Consider the following 17085-nt stretch of genomic DNA (forward strand, 5'->3'; position numbering starts at 1 on the left):
CACCTGGATCCCCCCACACTGAGCCCCTCCACACTTGGATCATGCCTGGTTGAGCCTGCCTGCCCCACATCTGGTGTGCCTGGCGCAGAGGGGTAGAGCCAGGCCTTGTGCTGTGTTAAGGTCAGGTGCAACCTCACCACTGAGTTTGTGCCCTCAGGGTGGGGAGGCTGCAGGGTGATCTCCCACCTTCATGCAGCCAGTGGCCTGTGCTCCCCACTGCCATGGTGGAGCCTATGCATTTATTTATTGACAAATAAAACTCGCAGAATTTTGAAATCTTATGTTCAGAATTTTTAATATTTGGTGCAGACTACCCTCAGAAGTAGTTAGAGGAGCCATACTGATGGGATGGAGTTTTTTAAAGTCTATGGAAGAGAGTGAGGTTTGGAGTGGGGTAAGAAGCTTATTGGTAAGGATCAAATTGAGATGTATGATCAGGGATTGGGTGTCCCAGAGGGGTGTGTGTGTGTGTGTGTGTGTGTGTGTGTGTGTGTAGTAGCCTGTCGGTGACTTTGGTCATAAACTTCAGACTATAACTTCACTGCAAGATCATACAGAGGAAGCAGGTTTTGTTATGAAAATATCTCTGAACCAATGTCCATAATTAATAAATGACCTTGACTCTTCTCTCCTCAGTTTAGCACTTTGGAAGTGCCACTTTTAAGATAGAGAAATTTGTCGTCGTCCTCCCCCCCGCCCCCCACCACTATAGCCAGACAAGGCTAAATCAAAAAGTGGAACCACTCGCTATGAAAAACACTGCAGAAGGGAGGAATGTGGAATGTGTGGATCACAGTATGGCTCCATGCTGTGTTTTGCCTTTGGGAAACTCTCATAAATGTGGGCAAAAATCATTTTGCAAAATGCTGCCGATCCAAAATGCAGGAAAGTCAAATGTATTCAGTTGAAGACAATCTGGCTGAGGAGTTTTACCTGCTGGGATCTAGCAAACCTGATGAGAGGAACTGGATACTGCCTCTGAAGGTGAATGAAACAATTACTCCACTCAAATGAGACACAGGAGCTCAGGTTTATATTCTGTCTGAACAAAATTATGAGAGCCTGAAAATAGGACTTCCATTTTTTTGGTCATAGTTTAGGTAACTGGTTATTCTGGAACAAATATACTATTGAAGATGCATTGCTAGCATCAACTAGAAAAGCCTCACATACAGGCTCTTGCTCGTTGTAGTGCCAAAGGCGGTGACCCCAATTTTGCATTTTACACAGGTAGCTAGGGCTAAATCTGGTGAAATGAGTGCTTTCACTACATCATACTGAACCTGGCTGAGTCACTCAGTGGGGAATATCATGGTCTGTTTCAAGGGTTGAATTACTTGTATGGTGAACATACAAGCCACATAAACAATCAGGCAGGTCCCTCCAGTTGTCCAGCCTTTTAGAAAAGTGCCATTTGCATTCCATGATAAACTCAAGGTTGAGCTCACAGGGATGGAAGCAATGCCAGTAATACAAAAAATTGAGGCGCCAATGGAAAGGGTGAGCTCCCTAGTCATTGTGGTGATAAATAATGGCCATCTATGCATGTGCTTAGATCAGAGAGACCTCGATAAGGCTATAAAAGGACAATATTTCACACTGCCAATCAGAGAAGATATTATGGTTCAGTTTGCAAATGTACAATATTTCAGTAAATTGGATGTATCCTCAGGAATTTGGCAGCTAAAATTAACTGAAAAAGCTCAAAACTATGCACATCTACTACCCAATTTGGAAGACAAATTCTTATGATTACCCTTTGGCACAACTGTACCACAAAACCATGCATGTGATCTCTGAACTTATTAATGGTGTTGACACCTTATTAATGGTATTGAATGACATCTGGGGCTCAGCTAAAGAGAAACATGATTGTAGACTTTGGGAAGTCTTGGATACAACTAGAGCTGCAAACTTGAAACTTAAATAGAGAGAGCTGTGTTTTAGAGGTTACAGAACTGACTTTTGCTGGAGATATTTCCAACAAAGATGTAAAACCTGATAAGAGGATGATTTCAAGCCATTGAAATGATGTCATGTTCCCATCAAAGAAAGATGTCCATTGTTTCCTGGGAATGGTTAGTAATCTTGGAAAATTCATATCTAACCTATGTACAAAATCAGTGGCTTTGAGGAAACTCCTAGAAAATAAAAATGAATAGTCCTGCGGTGCAGAACGAGAGGAATCATTGGAAGGTTTGCAACAACGACTTGTACAAGAACCAGTGTCGAAGTTCTGCTCACCAGGCAGGCCTATTAAAACTTCAGCAGCTGCGTCAGTCTGGGTTAGGTGCAATTATTTTACAGAAATATGAGGATTGTTGGCAACCAGTGGCATATGCATAAAAATCACTGACTGATGCGGAAACAAGAGAGACACAAATTGAGACTGAGCTTTTAGGAATATTGTTTCTCCGTGAGAGATTTAATAAGTATATTTATGGCCAGACAATGGATGTTGAAATGGACTACAAGACCCTGATAGCATCTTTTGGCAAACCACTAAATGACTGTACCTTAAGGGTTCAAAGAATCATGATAAAACTGCAAAAGTTTGATTTTTGGTTGTGATCTACATGCCTGGTAAATTCATGTTTACTACAGATGCTCTTTCTAGAATGATGACTGCCACTATGAAACCAAAGACCACCTTTGAAATAGAGTTGCAAGCCTAGATCTATTTGTGAAGTCCATTCCAATAGCTAACTAGAACCTGCAACAAATAAGAGGGCAAATGGAGAAAGATGAATCATTGGGGATCCTTAAAGAAGTAATAATTAAAGGGTGGCCTGAAGAAATAAGTAGTTGCTGTACAAGTATAAGATTGGAACGGCAAACGTGAATTTACAGTGATAGGGTGATTTTCAAGGGCAGCAACATTATAATACCAATGAGCCTCCAGAAAGAAACATCCACAAGGGTCACTAAGGAATTGAGAAGTGCAAACAATGAGCATGAGTACTGTATTGGCTGTGAATCAATCACGACATTACTAATGGGGTAGGAAACTGCTTTTCATGCTTCAGTACAAGCCATGCCAGCAGGCAGAGCTGCTGAGATCTCACCCAGTTCCATAAAGGCCTTTAGGAGAATGTAGGCACTGATTTATTTACCTGGCAATTAAAGGGGTTTTTAAATGTCACAGATTATTCTCTGATCCAGAAATTTGCACACTTCACAGTACTAATAGTGATAGCTGGCATGAAGGGAATCTTTTCCAGACATGGAATTCCAGATGAAGTCTTTGGAAAGTTACAGCCCATTATTACTAATGTGGATTTTAGGCCATTTGCAATAGATTGGGTGTAATTTAGACTTGATATGTTACCCACACAAAATTCTGTTACCGTCACACTCTAGGGTACCCATCTGTACCCTGTTCCTAGGGCTCAGACATAACCCTGTTAATTTAGGCACCTACTCTTACCCTTTCGTGGGCGCAGGGCGTAACCTTATACTCTGCAGGTTTGCAGGGTCTTTTACCCGTGAAAGAGCCTTACACAGTAGTATCCTACTTAACCTCTATTTATTATCAATTACCAAAACAGAATGCACACAATGCTCACCACTCCCAGTAAGGCAGATGAACCTTTCATGGTGGCCAGTCAGGATCAGGTCATCTGGGGAAATCCAGCTTCTGCACAGTGTCGTTAGCAGAGTGTTGAGGTCTGGCAACTCTGATCTTGGGGCTGTGTCCTGGAGTTGGTTCCCAAGAACTTCCTTTTGGACCCTAATTTATATAGTGAAACTTGAGTCCTGCTTAGCTGTACCTTAACCAATCATTTTACTGAAATATTACTAAACAGTTTTCTAACCAATCCGAACCTTGTAAAACAATTCTCTAACCAATCATACCCCACCACCTTAATTGATTTTTACACCTAGCAAAATTAATTATAAAACAGACAGAAATGATCAAAGAACCAGAAAGAGACCATTGAGAGAAACACGAGCGAAGTGGGGAACCATAAAGACAAAACAATAAAGTAGGGATTTCACAACCACAACTTGATAAGTGGTTTCTTGCCAGACAGAATGCCATCAAACTACATTTTCTTTAACCATTTTAAGATCTGTTTCTTTATCTGGTGATGGTGGGTACTGTTAGGACAGGATTGCCTTCTCAACAAACCGATATTGCATTGTTTTAAGGTAATTTAGATGGAATGTGAGGATGTGACTTTTTGCTTCTAGCTCATGGCTGCTGCTCTCCTAATATGACTGCAGACAACGGTCTCAGACCTTACAATATGGCTACATGAAAAGGCCTTATCCTTACAGGTGTTTGGTATTTTCTTCACACGTCAAAAGGACTTGTGGAAAGGTCTATATGGATGCTAAGGAACCTTATGAAAAAGACTTTCAACAGTGGGGGTGATTTGCATAAAGTTTCATTGGTTTAGCTGAAGAACATCTGTATTAGCTTTAATCTAGCTAGCATGGGTACTGATAGGAGTGTAGTGGTGGTGACATAGGCTTCAGTGCAGATTATCAGCCAGAGTAGGGACCCTGGAGCTGAGAGCAACCATGCTTCAAAATAACATTTGAGTTTCACAGAGCGATTGGGTTAGCTGCTGCTGACTTATAACTCAAGCTGTTGCATCCCCATTGCCTTACTAGCTGAAGCTTCAGCAGCACTGGAACCCCAACAGACCCCCTCCTCTGCTGTCCCACCCCCAACAGGCTAGCTAGTTAGAGTTAAAAGAACCACTTAACTCAAGATAGAGATAGGGGTGTGTGGCTGGGAGTCGAATTAGGGGTAATACTCTAGTTCTAACTCCAGTTAACAATGCTCTGAAGACGTATCTGGTGACTTTTTTGTTTTTAGTTCACTAAACTAAAATGAACACTTGCTCATGTTACACAGTGGACCAGAGTTCAGGCAGCATTCCATTTCAGGCAGATACTTGGCACATGTGGATTAGTATGTTTCTCTATAGAGACAGTGTAATCTGGCAGGATTGGCAAGACCTATTGAAAATGAGCCCTTGTGACCATTCTGTGAATGCAAAATTTAACAATTTTCTTTCTGCAATTTTTCAATATCCTGTACTCTTTGCTGATGTCCACATGATTCTGGGTCATATTTTTATCTGCAGGGTGCCCAAGAAGTGTTCAATGAACTCCCCTATGAGTTTGTGGAGCCACATGAACTGAGGGAGGTTTCCAAATCTGGAGGTAATGCTAAGCACAAGCGTGATAAGTTTTAGAATCTCTGACCAATGGTATTGCTTCTTAAATAACTGACTTTCTTCTCTTTATTGCAGACCTTAGGAAAGTATATGGGACAGTGTTAAGTCGTCACCATCATCTTGTAAGGAAGACCGATGGGGTGTATGATCCGGAGGAATACGACAAACATCCAGAACTCTACACTTCTCGTTTTAATACTGATGTGAGCATTGCTGCTGTTCTCTCAGTACAAGGTTTTCCAAATACTGCTGATAGCAAATACTGTTCCAAGTTCTCTGTAGTTAGGGAATCACTTGTCTAAAAGGCTAGATCAAATGCAAGTTCCCTTGACTATCAATAACATCCATGAGAGAGATTCTGGAATTTGTGACTTTCTTTGCAGATTGCACCGTACACTACTTGTTTGATTAACGGAATATACTGGGAGCAACACACCCCTCGCTTGTTAAATCGACATGATGCAAAAAAGTTGTTGGCTCCAGTTAAACCTTCTGCTGCTGCAACTGAGGGTTGTCCAGAATTACCACACAAGTAAGGCACCTTCATTTGGTAGTAAGAATTATTCTCTAGCATTCTAATTAAGCAATAAGGATCAGTGGTTTCAGCAAAGCATCTAATAAATACATTAACAGTATATGAGAGAAACTTAGGGGCAGAACACCCAACCCATCCTGCTTTCTTTTCCCACATGCTTCCCTATTTCTTTGTTTCCTTTTGGAATTTGTACATCCCACTTATAAATGTCATTCATTTGTACTATTAACAAATGGCAGATTTGTAAATTAAGCAGCAAAGAATCCTGTGGCACCTTATAGACTAACTGACGTTTTGCAGCATGAGCTTTCGTGGGTGAATACCCACTTCTTCTTCTTGCATCCGAAGAAGTGGGTATTCACCCACGAAAGCTCATGCTGCAAAACGTCAGTTAGTCTATAAGGTGCCACAGGATTCTTTGCTGCTTTTACAGATCCAGACTAACACGGCTACCCCTCTGATACTTGTAAATTAAGTTAACCCTAAACATGCTTTTCTCCCTGGGGAAAGGAGGAGAGAGAAAATGTGACAAATGACGTTGTGTGTGCAGATTTAATAAATCATTATGTCAAATACTTCAGCCGAGTTAAGACAACAAGAAATACTTAGAGTGCTATACAGAAAAACCTACGTTGCAAATTTGAGACTGGTGAAGTGTGGGCCCCCTACTGGAGTTCACTTGTGACTAACTCCCTAAAACTCCTCTCTAACATACTGTTTAGAATGAAGAAAAAAATCCTTTTTCATGCTTAACCTTATTTATGAATCAATAAACCAATGATAATTGTAACTAATTTATCATTACTAGGACAATATGTAACCACAGCCAGCTCTTAAGCCTTAGATGTTAATCCATACTTTAATATTTTGCTGATGCATTGATTATTGTGGTAGAGCAGATGTTTTCATGTTCCTTATTTTTGTCAATTACTGAGTATTTAAGGGCCTCCCTTATCGATGACATCATTTTGTCCATTACAATATACATCTATAATAGTAGGAATCTCTTTTTATATACTACCTGTGTTCACAGAAGAGACAAAGAAAATACACTATTGACCATGGTCTCCTTTTCATGGTGTCTGGTTTATGTAATAGATAAGTTAAAGAGATGTCTTTAACTATCTACTAATTTTATCAATTTTAAAAAAGGTATCTAGAACTATCTATATCTATCTATACCAAATCATTATAGAAATAGTCTGTTACTACAATTCCTGATAAGATAAGTGTCTTTCAATAGATTATTTTATTAATTACAGAAAATACCTGTTCCATGTCCCTTACAAGTGGTTCCTTTCTGGACATAACGGCCATACTGGGTGAGGCCAATGGTCCATTTAGCCCAGTATCCTGTCTTCTGACAGTGGCCAATGCCAGGTGCTTCCACAGCTTCTAGCATTTAGAGGCTGAAGACACCCAGAGCGTGGGATTGCTAATAGCCACTTATAAACCTGTCCTCCATGAACTCAGCTAATTCTTTTTGAACCCAGTTAGTTTTGGCCTTCACAACAACGCTAGTGTGTTGTGTGAAGTAGTGCTTCCTGTTGTTTCTTTTAAACCTGCTGTTTATTCATTTCATTAGGTGACTCTTGGTTCTTGTGTTATGTGAAGGAGTAAATAATATTTCCTATTCACTTTCTCCACACCATTCATGATTTTATAGACCTCTATCATATTTCCTTGTAGTAGTCTCTTTTTTCTAAGATGAATAGTCTGTCTGTTTTAACTTCTCCATGTATGACAGCTGTTTCATACCCCCAAATCATGTTGTTAGCTTTAACTGCTGCTACATGCTGAGTGGATGTTTTCAGAGGTGTCCCTAGCCTGTTTGCCAGAAGCTGGGGAAGGGTGACAGGGCATGGATCACTTGATGATTACCTATTCTGTTAATTCCCTCTGGGGCACCTGGCAGTGGCCACTGTCAGAAGACAGGATACTGGGCTAGATGGACCTTTGGTCTGACCCAGTATGGCCGTTCTTATGTTCTTAACTATCCTCTATGACTCCAAGATCTTTCTTGAGTGGTAACAGCTAATTTAGATCAAATCATTTTGTATGTATAGTTGGGATTTGTTTTCCAATGTGCATTACTTTGCACTTATCAACATTTGGGCAACAAAATGGCAGATTAAATCAATCACCTAGTTTTGTGAGATCCCTTTGTAACTCTGCCACGTCCAAAGCAGACTGCCATCTAGAGTAATTTTGTATCGTCAGCAAACTTTGCCACCCGACTATTCACCTCCTTTCCCAGGTAGCTTATGAATATGTTAAACAGTATAGGTCCCAGTACAGATCCTTGGGGCATCCTGTTAGTTGCATCTTTTTATCATGAAAACTGACCATTTATTTCTTCCTTTGGTTTCTTATCTTTTAACCAGTTACTGAACCATGAGAGGGTCTGCCTTATCCCATGACTGCTTAGTTTGCTTAAGATCAGGGGCGGCTCCAGGCACCAGCATGCCAAGCGCGTGCCTGGGGTGGCAAGCCTCGGGGGGGGCACTCTGCTGGTTGCCGCGAGGGCGGCAGGCAGGTTGCCTTCGGCAGCATGCCTGCGGAGGGTCTACTGATCCCGTGGCTTCGGCAGACCTCCCACAGGCATACCGCCGAATCCGCAGGACCGGGGACCTCCCACAGGCAAGCCGCCGAAGGCAGCCTGGCTGCCGTGCTTGGGGCGGCAAAATACCTAGAGCCGGCCCTGCTTAAGATGAGGTCCCTCACCAAAGGCTTTCTGAAAGTCCAAGTACACGATACCCAGGATCACCCCACATTCTTGTTGACCCACTCCAAGCATTCTAGTAAATTGGTCAGGCATGATTTTCCTTTAGAAAAGCCATGCTGACTTTTCCCCAACATATTGTATTTATCTGTGTCTGATAAATCTGGTTGAAAGTCTTGTGAAGAACAATCTTCTGATCTTTTGTAACTATTCTTATTTGTGTTTGGATGTTTTTGTTCATTGTTTTTATTTAATTACTTTAGACTTATGGCAATATGTGACATTTCAGCAGACACTGGAGGATCCATAGAATTTATGACAGAGTGTACATCAATTGACAGTCCATTTTGTATGTATGACGCTGACCAGCATATTATTCATGGCAGGTGGGAGAACCTTTAATTTGCACTGTACTTTGTGTTTCAATATCATAGTCTGCTCAGACTTCTATATGAAAAGTCATGCTTTTGAAACATGACCGCTAAAGATATGACCAAGAAAATGTGACATGGAATCATGTTTTCTCTTCCAGTGTGGAAGGCTCTGGGATTCTGATGTGTTCCATTGACAACTTACCAGCACAGCTGCCTATAGAAGCAACAGAATACTTTGGAGACATGCTTTTAACTTATATTGAAGAGATGGTAAGGCCTTGGGTAACAGAGTGAAGGTTTGAACTTAAACTTTGTATCATGTGGCTCTTTTGGTCTGCCATATATAGATTTAAAAAAAAATCTGCTGTAGAACATAACTGAATCAGTTTGAAAAATGACTGCTCCACAGTGTCTGAAGTAAAATTTCCAAAGGCACCGAAGTCCCATTTTCAAAAGTGACTTTGGCATGTAAGAGCCGAAGTCTCATTGAGAGTCAATGGGAATGAAAGTCACTTGAAACAATTAATTATATGGGTCAGGAGAATTTCAGGTTTCAAAGGTTATTTTATGTGCAATTCCTGCATGTACTTTAATATGCCTTAAAACCTTGACAGTTTCCTTCTTTTTTTTTTTAATGAAGGAAATTTTTCCAAAGAGGATTTATCTATGAAAGTTCTCTGAAAATGTGGGAAATAAAATGCTCTGACTGAAATCCTTCATCTCCACAGCTGTTATCTGACGGCTCACAGCCTCTTGAAAGCCAGAATTATTCACCTGTTGTACGAGATGTAAGTCTTTCGAGCTATTTCCATTCCTCTTCTGACCTATATATGTAAAGTTCAGACGTAGGAAAAGTAATTTTATGTTTCATATACTTTGTAGGCAGTGATTACGTCCAATGGTTCATTGACTGATAAGTATAAATATATCCAGAAATTGAGGGAGAGCAGGTAATGTATTATGTGGTTTAATTTTCTCATTGTCTTGATTCTGTGACTCAGGTTTTAAATAACCATGCTTGCTTTCTACCTTCCTTTTTTCATTTATTTAACTGTTGGTGAAATTCCGCTGTGTTAATTTATGTGGTTAAATGTATCCTGGGTTGAATCTCTCTACTGTGTCTAACCCCATTAGCATATATTACTAATTTAATGCTGAACCTGAGGAAAAAGCCAAGGTGACAAATGTGTGCCATGTTAGTAATCATGATTTCTCAGACAGAAAATAATTGCATGCTAACTGTATTATTCCCTCCTTGCACCTTCCAGACACGCAGCACTAGCTTATTTAGGGGTGGCTGGGCTCTGAGGACCAGTAATATAATTTTGCAGACTTCCCAGTTTAGTACTATAGACTTGCAGTTCTTGCCCTCAGGAAGAGGTGTTGCTCTTGCCCCACTGATCTGCAGCACTCTTCTGTGATTGGGAGTATTCAGGATTCTGCATAAGGGCCTCTAACTTTCCATTAGACTTGTCCTGGATCCATCACCTGAGGTACCATTCTATCCTTGTCATGTCTATTTTATCTTGCAGTGGTAAAAATGAATGGAGCAGGGGTTAGCGTCATTCACTTAACGTACAATTTCCCTCCCTGACTCTTCAGTTATTCCTAGTAACCAACACGTTTTATTTTTATGCTTTTTACAGAGTAGTGTTATGGCAGTGATTAAGTCTGTCTTTGTGGTTTTTTAGCTAGTTATGGCTGGAGCACATGTAATTTTAAAGAAAATAGGAAAAACACAAAGGAAATAATTATGGATTTAAGCACTAGGTACATTCGTGGCCATTAAAAACAATGTAACATGTCATTTTCCTCATTTACTTAACATCTGGGTTGCAGAAATGTAAAATATAATGGTCCAGATAATTAATAGTGAATCCCTCTGAGGATATTAGGAATATTCTGTTTTAAATGAAGAATTCTTATTTACAGGCCTTATTGCACCCTTTTCTTTAGTAGTGGAGCAAGTCATTTGCTTCTGGAAGACCACAGCTTACCACAGAGTTTTTAGCATATGCTGTTATGGTGGACAACTTTAGCCGGTTGTCTTCACTAACATACCTTCTTATTCCTGGTGCAGCATTGTGGCCCCTCTTTTGGCACCCTTCTTAGCTCACACTAGACCAAGCAAGAGGTTAAGAAGCTGAAAACCCCTTTGGTAAAGGGTCAACTTGTGTGTAGATTTTTTTAAATCTTTCTGCAAGCTAGTGTATTGTACCTAAAGGAAGAGTGGACAGAGCCTTTTCTCTGATGCCTTCTCTTTGGAACTAATGCAAATGAACTTACTGTTTAAAATGTGAGGGGAGGAGAGAAGTTTGATGGCTTATTATACCCTTCTCCATAATCTCTTCACCACTGCATAGCTTATGCTGGTTATCTGTTCCTCTTGCATAGCTGCAAGTGACACATCTCTTTAACTAACCTAAATGTACAAAGTGCTGTACAAAGATTACTTAATTGAACTACTCACGTGTATGTTCGTGATGGGCAATAGTTCATATGTTCTTTTCTGGAATATAAAAACTTTGCTGCAATTATTGATGTACCAAAAATATCTCTTAGTAGCTTGTAACAGATACAGGCAGGGATCAGCCAATCCCAGTTTGGTCAAACTCTTGCCATTGGACAGTTAGAGCTAGAGATCAGTGTATTTAGAAGCTAGATTTGCAAAAGCCATTTCTTCTGCAAGGAGTCTTTCCTCTGTACCAGCACTGGAGGTGCAATCTACTTTACCCCTCTTCGCATGTCTGTATGTATGTATGCATCTGGTGTAGGTATGGAATGGGTGAAGAAGTCATCACTCTTGCTCTATGGATCTGAGAGTAGTATCCTTAGTGAGGAGGATCTTGCATCCAAACTGATGATGAGGCTGTTGAAGGAAAGATTCTTTGTCCTACCATACCAGAAGATCTACAAAGTGATATTCAGCGGGTGTTGGTGGTTCATGAAGTAATGCTGGGACTGTTGTCCAATCTGGGACCATGTGTACAAGCAGGTTTTATTATGTAGATGCTATCTGTCTATATAGGATTCCATGATGCCCTGAAGAGACTCTGGTATAATCTGTCCAAAGTTGGCCTCTAAGTTGAGAGGTTACAGATGATGGAGGGAGCTAGGCACAATCTGGAACCTTGCAATGTTAGTTCAAGATGATACAATCCAATCGCTAGCCCAGAAGTGGTCAGGTTGTTTTTTTGAAGTAGAGTAAATAATGGATTCTTTTTTGATTTGAAGACTTCAAGTTAAGTTTGAGAACTTCTGTAACTCAGGCAGATGTTGTGGGCCTATTGCAGGACTGGTGGGTGAGGTTCTCTTGCAATGTTCAAAAGTTTGTATTCGATCATGATGATCCTTGCTGGCCTTAAAGTCTTTGGGCCTATGAGAAGGGCTCTACCAAATTCACGGTCCATTTTAGTCAATTTCATGGTCATAGGGTTTAAAAAATCGTAAGTTTCATGATTTCAGCTATTTAAATCTGAAATGTAAGTATTGTAAATTGTAGAGGTCCTGACCCAAAAAGGACCTATGGTGGGGGGTGTGTGTGTCACAAGGTGGTGTGTGTGTGTGTGTGTGTGTGTGTGTGTGTGCGCGCGCGGGGGAGGAGAGGGTTTGCAGTGCTGCTACACTTACTTCTGCGTTGCTGCTGACAGCAGCTCTGCCTTCAGAGCTGGGCTCCCGGTCGACAGCTGCTGCTCTCCTGCACTGCTGCTGGTGGCGGCGCTGCCTTCAGAGCTGGACTGCTGAAGTAAGTGTAGCAGAAGGAAGGTTGGCATGGTATGGTATTGCCACTCTTACTTTTGCACTGCTGCTGGCCGGGCCCTACCTTTGGAGCTGGGTAGCTTACTGCTGCTCTCCGGCTGCCCAAATCTGAAGGCAGCACAGAATACCGCAACCCCCTTAAATAACCTTGTGACTGCCCTGCATCTCCCTTTTGTTTCAGGATGTCCAATTTGAGAAATTCTCATCTCCCCATTGAATTTTGTATAGTATAGGGTAAAAGCGCACACAAGATCAGATTTCACAGGGGGAGACCAGATGTCATGGTCCGTGACACGTTTTTCATGGCAGGGTTCTACCAAATTCACAATCTATGAGGTTGGACTAGTTTGTCTGTTGAGGAAAATTCAGTGACTTCTGAGGAAGAATGAGAAGTCACAGCTGCAGTAGTTGCTGGAAAAACAATGGAAAAGGTATCGAGTGGTGTGACCCTTTTTGAGGCTGGATTTAAACTTTTTAGTCCACTTTCCCTGATGTAGGAGCCATGCAATAGAAATTTTGAAAAAGCTTAGGGAAGTGACATTGTACTTTGGTTAGATAATCAGGCTGCAGAATTTAAACTTCTTCCTGAAATGAGCTCTTGGTTTATAAACTTACTAAAACATGCTGACTTGACATTGGCTTCAGTAGTTTGCTGTTTGCTTATCCTGTATGTTTTAATTTTTGACTATAACCCCTCTAGGGAATACTCACAGTCACTAACCAAGAATAAGAAGAGGGTCTTGTTACTTGGATCTGGCTATGTTTCTGGCCCTGTGATAGAATACCTCACTAGAGATCCCAACGTAGAAATCACAGCAGGTACGTAAGGCCTTGCTTGCTTTCAAGTATTAAAGAACTGTATTAAGCTTCAAGTATGTATACTGTGTATTGAAATAATTCTTTATTTTGTACCAGCATGGCAGCACACTAAAACCTTCTATTTAAAAGCATATGAAATGCGCTATGGGAAAACTGAAGATATATTCTACATTTGTAACTATTGTGCACCTCATTCAAAAAATTATTCTGTAGATTTAAGAACACCTTAAAGAGACACCAACTTGAAAAACCACATTGCTATCTGAAAATATTTTACCTACTTCTTGTTACAAGTAGTGCCTAGGAAGAGACTGCAGAGACTATTCCTTTCTTTTCAGCTTGTTTAATTCCTGCATCTAACAGTATTTTGTGCATAGTCAGTTTCATTCTTTCCTTGACGGTCACTGCATTTTCTGTCATGGAAAAGCATGATGACACCACTTTTTTATGTGCTTCACTGGGGTCACATGAATGATCTTTCCTCTTCTCTACAAGAATGTGTTTAATTAACAACAATGGTAGCAAAGCTGAAACCAGATAGGCAGCAGGCAGGCGTATGCACAGACATCGGGGGAAAGCGGGAGGAGGTTTGGCCAGGTGTGTTTGCTGTCAGTCATGTCCAAAATAACCTTCCAGTCACCACCAGGGGAAGGAGATTTTTTTAAGTCGGAATGTACTCATTAAAGTCTGCTCCATTAGGGAATGGGTTCTCTTGGAATTAGTCCACTTAAAAAATTATAGTTGACACTAAGAAGAGCTAATGAGGTGCGTGTCTATAACAAGCATCTCTCATGATCTTTCTTTGCCCACCTGTGCTACCTATCCCACCTTGTTTGTCGCTTTTTGCTGTGGCAGTGGTGGTTGAATTACAATAGCATGTAGAGAACCCAGTGGAGTTGAAGACTATTGCAGTAGGCATTGTGCAAATACACAGTAAGAGACAGGCCTTGCTCTTAAGAGCTTGCAGTTTAAATAGACTACAGATAAAGGGTGGAAGGTGAAACAGATGCCTGGAGAGGTGAAGGAACTAGTTTACCATTACACAGCAGGTCAGTAGCAAAGTCAGGAATAAACTTGCACCTCCTGACTCCCAGTCCAGTACCCCTACCCACTAGACCAGGGGTCGGCAACCGGTGGCTCGCGGCTCGCCAGGGTAAGCACCCTGGCGGGCCGGCCCGGTTTGTTTATATGCGCGTCGGCAAGTTCGGCCGATCGCGGCTCCCACTGGCCGCGGTTCGCGGTCCCAGGCCAATGCGGGAGGCAGGAAGCCGCGGCCAGAACATCCCTCGGCTCGCGCCGCTTCCTGCCTCCCGCATTGGCCTGGGACCGCGATCCGCAGCCAGTGGGAGCCGCGATCGGCCAAACTTGCCGACGCGGCAGATAAACAAACCGGGCCGGCCCGCCAGGGTGCTTACCCTGGCGAGCCGCGAGCCACCGGTTGCCGACCCCTGCACTAGACCATGCTGCTTTTCCATTCTGTTTTATACAGTAAACTCTTTGGTGCAAGGACCCCTCATTTTATTAATTGGGGAAGGACCGTGCATATGGTATAATGCTGTATGAATAATTAAAATAAACTCCACCCATTTTAAATTCCTACTTTGTCTAGTATATGTAGACCTAAACCTACAAATAAAAACATCTTTCAAATAACACTTTTTTCTTTCTTAGCAGCCTGTGGATACAGTGTTTCTCCTGCAAGCTGATGAGATTGTGGATGCCTAAAGCATTGTAATGATTACAGCTCTCTGATCCCATCATCTGTGGCAGGAGAAACAGACCCCAGAACCCAGTTCCTGGTGTTTCAGTTTACTTTTCAGGCCTGTGAACCTGTTGATGGCCATAGGACTACTCCACATGGCTAAGGGTTGTGCAACTGGCCCTATATCACAACATTTGAGACTAGTTTTCTAGTGTTGTCCACTAAATTGACAAGATAAATCACTCTCCAGAGGTTCGCGTAGTTCTAGGTGCTGTATGTGAGATTGTGTTGGGAGTGGCAGAGCAGAATGCTTCATCCATCTAAATCCTCGTCTTTCAGGCTTTTCTGTGTTTGATCTTCTTGTTTTTTTTTTTTTCCCCAACAGTTTCTCCACTGACTCTTTATTTCAGAACAGGTACCGTTTGCCTGCATGAGTTCGTGGTAGTTTTGGCTGGTCATAGCGTAGCTAGCTGCTGGTATATTTTCTGGCAATACCCTTTTATTCTAGTCCTCCCAGCTCTTGTCCTGTTGCATTATCAGGATTAATATTCGAGAGGAAATATACTTTGAGATCCCATCAGCGTCTCTCTTGTGAATTGTGACCAAGTTTTTCTCAGTCCTGAGTATCCCCAGTGTAGTTCTCCCCCACCATGTGGCTTTTCCTTACATTCTGTGTAAGAATCCCTTAAGCATTTTTGTCTAATGGATCATCTTTTGGATCCAGTTCCAGCACATTGTTAATGATGAAGGGAATCAGATCTGTCCCCTTATCAGCGGTCCACTCACTTTTTTTCAATTTTTAAAAATTTCTAATGTTTCTAGGTGCCTCTTTTTTCTAGTAAAAATATTAAGAGACTGTGTGTGAGTAATATATATTGAGGCTCCAGCTCTCCTCATGGAACCATATCTTAATCTCCGTTTGAATGTACTCCCTCCTCCATCAGTTCTACATGAGTGACTAGATTAGATATCTTGGGGCATGCCTGGGAGCTGGTTTCGTGCCCTGTCTACACTAGAACTACAACTGTGTTTTGTTTTGCAACCTGTTTGTCACACCCATCTGACCCAGGTAGGAAAAAATCCATTGAGTTGTGTCCACACAGCAGCCTTTTTTTTTAACACAACACAACAACCATGTGTCTGTGTCCTGCATCCACCACACTTACTAATGGTGTTTGGATTGATGCATCCTTGGTAAATGTGGGCAGCTATTCCATAACGACTAAGCAGAGGAAAGAGTGCCTGGAGGATGCATGTGAGGCAGTGCATTTCAGGATGTCCTGCTACACAGAGTTGGGACAAAGGAGGCCTGGCCAAACCAGCGTTGCAGGCGCAGTTTCAGATTCTGTGCCAAGATAGTGTGCTGAATTGTTGACCGTAAGATAAAGTTGTTCTTGTCTAGGCTGCTGGTGAGGACAAACTCTCTGTTAACAGCTGCAGTTATTAACCATTTTTTGTGTAATTGGAGTCTACAGTGTCACTGACTAGAGACGCTGAGGAGGTATGCTTTGAGGTGTGGGAGGAAGGGTAGCAGTTTTCACTTCACATGGGACACCTCGTTATTGGCTAATGTTGGTGCCCCACGAGGGCTCAGGAAGAGACCTTCAGTCTCTCCTGATTCCTACAATAACCTGCTTTGTCGTACTCTAGAGCAGTGGTTCTCAAAGCCGGTCCGCTACTTGTTCAGGGGAAAGCCCCTGGCGGGCCGGGCCGGTTTGTTTACCTGCTGCGTCCGCAGGTTCGGCCAATTGTGGCTCCCACTGGCTGCGGTTTGCCGCTCCAGGCCAATGGGGCTGCCGGCGCCACTTCTAGACAGCAATTAAGGCTGCTAGGAAGAGAAGAGAGTCAAAATAAATAAAAAGAACAAGCAGGAATAAAGCAGAGTTATCAGAAATGCTGTTCATTTCCTGTTCTCGTTCTGCAGTTTCCCTTAGTGGATCACTGTTTCTCTAGGTAAGGATCTCCTGTGGATCCCTTAGGTC

General features: G+C 41.9%; 1 protein-coding gene across 1 annotated transcript in view; it reads left to right on the forward strand.

The window, feature by feature from the left end:
- Nucleotides 1-17085, forward strand: part of AASS (aminoadipate-semialdehyde synthase) — a 48949-nt gene that overhangs the window by 11287 nt on the left and 20577 nt on the right. Inside the window, exons 7-14 of the mRNA XM_044980551.1 lie at nucleotides 5100-5178; nucleotides 5268-5395; nucleotides 5576-5724; nucleotides 8713-8835; nucleotides 8982-9093; nucleotides 9552-9611; nucleotides 9706-9773; nucleotides 13283-13401. Of these exons, the coding sequence (XP_044836486.1) occupies nucleotides 5100-5178; nucleotides 5268-5395; nucleotides 5576-5724; nucleotides 8713-8835; nucleotides 8982-9093; nucleotides 9552-9611; nucleotides 9706-9773; nucleotides 13283-13401 (838 nt within the window). The remainder of the gene's footprint in view (nucleotides 1-5099; nucleotides 5179-5267; nucleotides 5396-5575; nucleotides 5725-8712; nucleotides 8836-8981; nucleotides 9094-9551; nucleotides 9612-9705; nucleotides 9774-13282; nucleotides 13402-17085) is intronic.

The sequence above is a fragment of the Mauremys mutica genome, chromosome 1, assembly GCF_020497125.1.
Source record: "Mauremys mutica isolate MM-2020 ecotype Southern chromosome 1, ASM2049712v1, whole genome shotgun sequence".
In the NCBI taxonomy this organism is placed as follows: Eukaryota; Metazoa; Chordata; order Testudines; family Geoemydidae; genus Mauremys; species Mauremys mutica.